Source organism: Amphibalanus amphitrite, unplaced genomic scaffold, assembly GCF_019059575.1.
Source record: "Amphibalanus amphitrite isolate SeventyFive unplaced genomic scaffold, NRLGWU_Aamphi_draft 000768F_arrow, whole genome shotgun sequence".
Taxonomy (NCBI): domain Eukaryota; kingdom Metazoa; phylum Arthropoda; class Thecostraca; order Balanomorpha; family Balanidae; genus Amphibalanus; species Amphibalanus amphitrite.
This window is the reverse complement of record NW_024882262.1, coordinates 27,514-35,986: the sequence shown is the minus strand read 5'-3', so window position 1 is coordinate 35,986 and position 8,473 is coordinate 27,514. Positions and strand designations below refer to the sequence as shown.

Genomic DNA, 8,473 nt, shown 5'->3' with positions numbered 1-8,473 from the left:
GCGGCCCCGTGATGACTACCGCAATGTGGTGTACTTCACCACCGCCGTGATGGACGGTGACTTGGAAGCGAGCATCCTGAAACCGGTTGCCCTACAACGTGCTCGTTGGATGGCAAAGTTGATCAACACGTAAGATCTCTCAAGAACACTCTTCTGTCAGCCTCAGCTTGCGCTCACCGAGCACGAGAAGAGGACGATGGTCCGGTTCACCACCTTCATCGTCACAAGGTAAGTAGCACCGTGACTGTCTGCCCACTGATCGACCTCAGCATCGTGAACTGACATCGCCCTCCGCAAAGGCTCCCACCGCTTAGCACACAGATATTGGACGGTAACCGGGCAAGGTGATGGGCAAGGCCATCGGTCTCTCCTTCTTCAACGACGGGACGACGGTCGAGGAAAAGAGGCGATCGCCACCTCCATCAGCAGCGGCTGAGAGAGAAGAACCCTGCCGCGCCAAAGTCGCCCTCGACGCAGTGGGGCAGCGCTCGCTGGCGTCGTTTGCATCTGTCGGTCGGTACATCCCTCGGGGCCAGCCACGATTTCCTCAAAGTCGACTCCGCCGAGTGGTCAGACAATGACGACTTGACCACTGCTCATCGGCGACCGGCACATATACGGGTGGTGAACGACTTTGCGAGAGCTGGGTATTGCACTGTTGCCCTCACCAGTGGGAAATTTTTAGCGCCATCGCGCACGGCAAGGAATAGTGAAAGCACTTCCCTCAGGTCGAGGAGCACCACTGCACCGGGCGTTGCATCCGAGAGGGATATTATTGGTGCTATTGGTCTCAAGATAAGGGCCCAGGCGACCTGTAGTTCGGATGCGGTGAATACCCTCACCCTCGCCACAATTCGAGTGGGGGTTGCGCTGGGTGGGAGGAGGGATGCACTCGGCCCGACCTGTGGGGAGGGTAAGGGTATTCACCGCATTAAAACTAAAGGTCGCCTGGGCCCTTATATTGAGACCAATAGTACATGATGGCATGCACGGTGGATTTTGTTCTTTTATCTATACCAGATATGCTATTTTCACGGATGCCCATTCCACTCTGATGTGTTTCTCTCCTTTGCTGTTCTTTTTTAATGACTGCCAGTGCGTATTGAGCGAAAAATGTGGACTGAGTGAGAAAATTCGTATTATCGCTCATCCCGTTATTGTTAACATAGGGAAAACTTTGGTCGCTTTGCGGGACGGGATAAATTTATCCGATCGGAATAAAATTTTGCACACAACCTTGTATCATGGTATCGACAAGAATTCCGACCCGGCCCGAAAGATCCTAGAAACTTTTGCAAAATGGACCACCCTAAATGTATGCTGTTAGCACTAAATGAAAGGGTTTGGCAGCCGACATTGAAGTCGTCTCCGCAGCAATGTCAAGGGATTGTCGATTGCCTCGCATTTACATGGCCATCGTTCACCCTCCTTATCCTCCTTTTTGCCAGTGATGAGCCATTTATTTACGATAGCGAAGCATCCCACGCCCGGTTATTAACGGCCGCTATACTTTCCGAACCGAAGATTGATGCGCCTTTTTATCCCAGGAGCGGAGCTGCTTGGCCAAAAATCACCTTCTAAGCTTCGTCATCAACAATGGCGCGGCTGAAACTTGTGTGGGGTCAAATGTATCACCTATCACACGATAGGCAGGCAGTGGCGGGCCGCGCTGTGGCCTTTCCCCCTCCCCCTCCCCCGACACCCACGTCGGGTGGGTGCTCTGCATGTGTACCGCTTAATGGCCATCCATTAGGTCCGTGGCGGCGCGGCCGGCGGGGTCGGACGGCGTGACGCTGAGCCGCCCCCGCCCCTGCCCCCGCCCCCGCCACCGGCGGATGCAATGCGGTCAACTGGGCCGCCCCGCCACCTTGGTGCAGCCGCGCAGCGTTATTCGACTCCATGAAGTTCTTCCCTTCACAGAGACATTTCTGGTTGTCAGACACATAAGTTTCTTGCCTTTTAAATGATCGATCAGGATTAATTCCCGGCAAGGAGCGCGTCGCAAGTTCCGCGCTCGAGTTCCAAGTCGAGTTCCGAATAGCACTTGATGAAATATGTTCCACATCATACAAGGGTTTATTTCAAACAAGCTATCCACCATGAATATCATCAGTGTATCATGCACATTGCACACACAGACGGACACAATAAAACAATGCCACTAAATCAGGTGATGCCGGTCGCTCGGTGTCGCGGTGTCACCGGTCCGGTTAGGTACCAGTACCTACGGCTGTGGCGCCCTCACTGACACAGTGACCCAAACCGGCAGCGGCCGCGACCTGGCGCGACGGGCCACATAAACCAGGCGGCGGGCCGGGCCGGGTCGGGCGCGCCGGCCGTGGCAGACCGCTCGGCGCCCACCGGAGCCCGACGGTCACGGGAGCGCGCTGCACGCCCGCCCCCGGCCCGCAGGCGGGAGAGGCGCCGCGCCACGCCGGACCGGCGCGTGATGAGCGGGCACCGGTGCCGGTGACCGCGGCGAGACGCGAACGTACGAGTGTGGTGATTGCACGGCACAGAATCGGTACCCGATGAAAGCCAGCTCCTTGAGATGTGGAATACATGCGGTGCAACACGGTAATGATCACGATGCGGTATGGTGTTCACTACAACAAAACAAAAACAAAACGGAACGAACATACGCCTTTCAAGCATTAGTGCAACTGGCCTAGTATGGATTATCCTGCTTCCTAACATCATCATTAGAATTAACCGCCATCACCAACAAACCTGACTACGTAGCCAAACCGTTGGCATGCCCATACCGCTTATTCACAAATCTGCCTTGTAACTGAAACATCAAATACCTACGCATTCACGAATCACAATGTGCTCACAATCCCGTGAGTGGAGCTGATGGGCACCAAGTCACACCCTCCCGTACTCAGCGTCTCGGCAGCGGCCGCTCACGCGCCGCCGAACAGGTCCCCGACGAACCGTACCGCCTGCGGTCCGTGGCACGCCGGGAACAGCTTCTGGCACTGACTGCCCTCAAAGTCGCGCACCATGTCCATCATTTGCCCGACGCCGATGTAGTCGCGCACGTCGCCGCGGATCAGCTTCAGGCCGATGCTGTTCACTTTGGCGACGATGCCGTCGACGGTACCGTCGGCGCTGCGCCGCTGAAGGTCCTCGCAGTAGGCGCCCCACAGACACTCGGAGATGTTCAGCTCGCCCTCGGCCGTAAACAGGTTCACCATGTTCAGACCGACGCGGAACAGGCCGTTGACGAGGTCCACGCGCGACATCTCCGGCTCGGCGGTGTCCTCGGGACCCGTCTCCGGAAACGACCGGGCCTCGGAGAGACCCTCGCCCAGCACCGACAGCTCCTCCGTCGCGTCGAAACCGACGATCTTCCCGGCGACGTCGAGCGCGCGCAGGAACATGCTCGACTCGTCGGGCACCATGCGCGACTGCCGGCCGTAGCCCATGATCTGCACCAGCTTCTTGAGCAGAAACATGCCGAACGAGAAGGCCGACCAGCCGGACACGGCCAGGTCCAGGCCGGCGTTGGTCGCCGGGTCGTCGGCCGCGTAGGTGCGGTTGGCCGCGTCGCGACTGCGGAACGGCGGACGGCGCGGCCGCTCCTGCTCGCCGCGGCGCGCGAACGCCGCCCGATCCGAGTCGCCGCGGAACGGCCGCAGCCCCATCGGCTGGCCGCCGCGGCCTGCGTTCGCCGGGTCTGCGGGCCGCTCCCCGTACCGGTCTCCCGGGCGGTCCCCCGGGCGGTACATCCCCTCCTGGTGCTGGCCCTCGTGACCCAGCTGCTGCCGCCCGGGACCGCTCCAAGCCCCGCCGCTGCCCGGCGCCGAAAAGGCGGGGTCGTACGGCTGCGCCACGCCCTCGAAGGACTGGCCCATGCGGTCGGGGTTGGCGCCGGGACCGGACGGCCACGCCGGCGGCAGGTCGTGCTGGTACGTCTCCAGCACGCCGTACCCCTGAATGGTGCCGCCCTGGCGAATCGGCTGCTGCTGCCGCTGCGTCGTCTGCTGTCCCAGCTGGTCCTGCTGCTGCTGGAGCTGCTTCATCACGTCGGCCACGTTCTGGGAGTAGTCTCCCGGCTGGAGCTGGTCCAGCTGCAGCTGCCGGTTGGGCCCCAGCTGTGCCAGGCTGGCCTGGATCTGCGCGCTGTCCAGGCCGCTCCGGGTGGTGGTCGGCTCGGCGGTGGACGCGCTCACCTGTTGCCGCTGGTCGCCGGAGATGATGTGGGAGTCGCTCTCGGGCGGCGGCGCCTCCTCCCAGCCGACGTAGTTGACCACGGTCTCGGAGGGCCGGCGCGGCGCTGCGTCGCCGGCCGTCTGCTGCGTCACCACCCAGACGGTGACGCCCACGATGGCGGCCGTCATCACCACCAGCAGCACACCTACCACCACCACCAGCCGGTAGCGCTCCGGGCCGCCGTGCGTCCGCATCGCGCCGCCTTCTGCCGCAGATCTCTTAGAGCAGGCCACCCTCATCGGACCCCGGCGCACGAACGACTGCGGCGGCGGCGGCGGCAGGGTCTCCAGCGCCACTGGGTAACGGTGTCGCCGGCAGTGGAGGAGCGCGCTCTGCGGCCGCGCTCGCCGTCGCGCCGGCTTTGTACTAGGACACGGTCCGGCGCGCCCCGGCGACTCGCAGCCCGGTAGCGTCGCGGCCGTGCGTCTCGGCGGCGCCGCGAAAAAGCGCCCAGCCGGCAGCGCCGTGCCAGTTTGCACGTGCTCCGAGCACTAACGGACTCGCTGACACGTTTGCTCATGCGCCCGGAGACGGCTGTGACACCCGAGACGGGGTCGGCGCAAATAGACACACAGAAATGCTGAGTTGTGGCTATCGGAGCACAAAATCACCGGATCGGGGAGGCTAGGAACCAGGTCAAAACGTTTCAGTGATGAGCATGACTCTTGGGATGAGTGTTATGCACCCGAGCGGAACCAATGGGCGAAACGGTAGCTTTTGAGACGCAGTCCAAAGCCGAGGAGAGGACCATCGCGTAGCGTTGCTTAGCGGTGATCAGTAGGTAAAAGGCTGCGATCAAGCGAACGTTACTTACTCGTCTGCTGCCTTTGGCAGACAGCTTTCTCAAATCTCATAAGCTGTGTTGCTAGCACGCCTAGCGTACCAAAGCTTCCAGAAATCCAGAGTTATTAAATCAACGCAGTAACTAGGTACTAGTTACCTACTGTTGGACGGGATAGGCACAGCACAGCAACAACCCACTCACTGTTACTTAGTTAGTCAGTTTATACTAAGCCCAAATATTTGGTTATGTCCTCCGGAAATATATAGCAGGTTTGTAGCTTGGAATAGGGAAATATCAATTAGCATTGTTATGCTCATTTTGTGTTAAATGTTTTGGTCCTTGTATGTATGTATGTATGTATTACATCAACAGACACTCCACACATGGTTGTGGCTATTCTGTGCCTTAAGTTAGATAGATAAAACAAAGTGTCAATGAGGTGGGAGGGATGTCACGCAACATGTACACAGCATACATACACGCACACCGCTCATGCACACACGGTCGTAAAAGCTACTGCAGTACCAGCGACTTGGCAGCGCGCTTAAAAGCAGACGGGCCCAGAGCTCGGGTCTCGATTGGTAGGCGGTTGAGAAGCGTCACAGCTCGGTAACTAAAAGATCGCTGTCCGGTCACGGTTCGGAAAGCCGGCGGCCGAAGACGCCCGTCCTGTCTAGTTGGCCGGTCACAATTGCGCGCGTCGGAAAAGCACTGGAAAAGTGAGGCCAGTTCGGACGGCTCTCCACTGACAAGTATCTTGTGAGCTGCAGTCAAGGTATACAAATCATGCATTTGCCGCGGCACCATAAAACACAACTGATTTCGCGCTCGAGAGATGTGATCAAATTTCCTAAGACCGGTCACTACACGCGCTGCAAAATTGACAACCTTGAGCATCCGAGCATCGTTCGCCGCGGATCCGTTCCCGTAAACTGAGATGCAGTAAGATACTCGCGAAAGCACCAAACTCTGAACTATTGAGAGCAGAGCCCTCTGCGGGAGGAAATGTCTCAGGTGACGGAGACCGATCAGGATGCCGATGCACTTGTGAACGATATCGGTCACGTGTGCTTCCCAAGTCAGATGTTTGTCAAAAATAACGCCGAGATTTTTAGCAGTGCGGCTCTCCTGAACGGTCTCCCCACCGATCCGTACGCTGACAGGAGGGAGGTGCCGGGTGTTCTGTCTGGTACCAAGGAGAAGGAGTTCAGTTTTGGAAGCGTTGAGTTTCAGACCATGAGCATGGAACCATGAAGACAGGGATGCAAGGATGGTCTCCATGCGTTGGATGAGGGATGGGAGATTGGATTTGACGTCGGATATTAGGATTTGGGTATCGTCAGCGTACTGGATCACATGGGCGTCCGGCGCGTGCAGACTGAGGTCATTAGCGAAGATGGTGAACAGGAGAGGACCGAGGACGGATCCCTGGAACACTCCCATGGTGTTAGGAAGGGGCTTTGAAACCACTCTACGACCGGAAGGACTGGAGATAGAGACTGACTGAGAATGACCGGAAAGGTAAGCGGAAAACCAAGTGGGATCTATGTTGTACAGTTCTAGCTTGGAAAGGAGTAGATGATGTGGGATGACATCAAAACATTTGCTAAGGTCCAGGAGACATAGGAGTGAGATATGACCATGATCCATGTTGGAAAGGATACGGTTTGTGACAGATAGTAGAGCGGTTTCAGTCGAATGACGAGGACGGAAGCCGTGCTGGGATGAGGATAGGAGGTGATTGTGAGACATGTAGGCAAGCAGCTGGCTCTGCACCACACGCTCAACAATCTTGGCCATGACAGGTACAATGGAAATAGGACGGTAATTGGAGGTCATGGCAGGATCACCGGATTTGAAAATAGGGAACACCAGGGAGTGTTTCCAGGTTTGGGGGAAGTCACAGGAGGTAAGGCATGTGTTGATAATGTGGAGAAGGATGGGACTTATGGCGTCAAAACAGAGGAGTAGGATGCGGATGCAGATGCCATCAGACCCACACGCACCGGAGCGCCTCATGGAGAACATAACCTCCCGCAAGCCGGCAAGGGTCGTGCCCGCCACCCGAAACCCACACGCACCCACGCGGGGCAGACGGCACGGGACATCAGGCGGCGGACCGAGGCCAGCCAGGCTAGCGGCTACACGTGGTCCCACGCTCACAAAATGCTCGTTCATCTCGTCCGGTGTAGCGGCGGGGAGGCGGGGGGGGGGTCCTTTGCCGATTCTTAAAAGGCCACAAATTTGACGTCGACGCAAACGTTCGTCACATTAAAAAATAAATGGCTGTCTTAGGTCGCGGTGTGACCTTCTCCGGGGGGCACGGCACTGAGCCTGTTGGTGTAATTTGTCAGACTGTTAGACAGTGGCCGGGCCACCTCTCGCCGCCAGCTGTCACACATAGTTAACGACTCGGACAGCTCTCAGCGAAAACGGTCGTGTAACACGTGGAGCTCCGATATTAGTTTTCCGGTGATTTACGAGAAACAAATCATTTGAGCACTGCGGATTGTTGAGAGACAGACCGGCCCTGTAATAGAACGGTCGGGCAGCTCAGAGATATTTAAGGAAAAGGAAGCAAAAGCAATTCAATCCTTCGTCTAAGACTAAGTCCTCCCAATCTTGAAGTCGCAAATATGTTGAATAATATTCAATCATGCTTTTCATGAGCATGATTGTATGTCATTGTATGTCATGATCTTCATGTCATTTGGATCATTCTCCGTTCCGGATTCCCATCGGCTTAATGACTTTGATGTAGCCAGCGTCCGGTGCTCTCCCCCAGCTAATTTTTCGCCTGTGTGCAATAATCGTATACAAACCCGTTTCGGGAATTGAAGCTGCAAAAAGCTAGCAGAACGCCACAACAGGTCAGACAAAATTTAAACGTACCGTCCGCTGATGTTGAATAACATCAGTGGTACGGTGCGGGCAGTGAGGCTATCGGTGTAATTACTGGGCGCCGACAGCCGGTGGGCACCTGAGGCGTCCGCGGTCCGTTCAGGAACAGCGTCCCGTAGGGTACCGGCCGCGCACATGGACCGGCCGCCGTCTGTGGCGGCTATCGACCACACCAATTCGCGCCGCTAAATATTTTCATTGCCAAGGCAGATCGCCACGGGGCGCATACAGACACTGGGTCCGATGCCAGCTGCGCCGGTAAGTGGCGCGTATTACCGCTGTGGCGGGGTGGTCCATCACCATCGGACGTAATTGAGCCAGACGTGGCAAATATCACTGCTTATGCTCGTCTGCGGTACTCCTTACAGCTTCTAAATCGGTTTCACGGCGAAAACGATAATGACATTACATTTGAACATTTATGCATTTGAAACGTAAATGTTTTCATACGTACAGTAGGTGCATACATTTATAATTTACCACAACTGATCACACAGTCATTTCCTAAGACACACACAAGGTTAATGCCAACTTTTTTTCCTAGTTACACGCGCTGACTGTGAAGTGTGA

At 56.7% G+C, this 8,473-nt stretch overlaps 1 protein-coding gene across 1 annotated transcript; it reads right to left on the bottom strand.

Annotated features, from left to right (window-relative positions):
* Positions 1–2,466: 2,466 nt before the first annotated feature.
* Positions 2,467–4,456, bottom strand: LOC122365857. Its single transcript, XM_043337437.1, has one exon. The coding sequence runs from the start codon at positions 4,410–4,412 to the stop codon at positions 2,907–2,909; it is 1,506 nt and encodes a 501-aa protein (XP_043193372.1). The 5' UTR covers positions 4,413–4,456; the 3' UTR covers positions 2,467–2,906.
* Between the last annotated feature and the right edge of the window lie 4,017 nt (positions 4,457–8,473).

What these genes read in the sequence shown, in the direction of transcription:
- LOC122365857 (XM_043337437.1), bottom strand. Translation starts at nt 4,412, where the DNA reads ATGCGGACGCACGGCGGCCCGGAGCGCTACCGGCTGGTGGTGGTGGTA.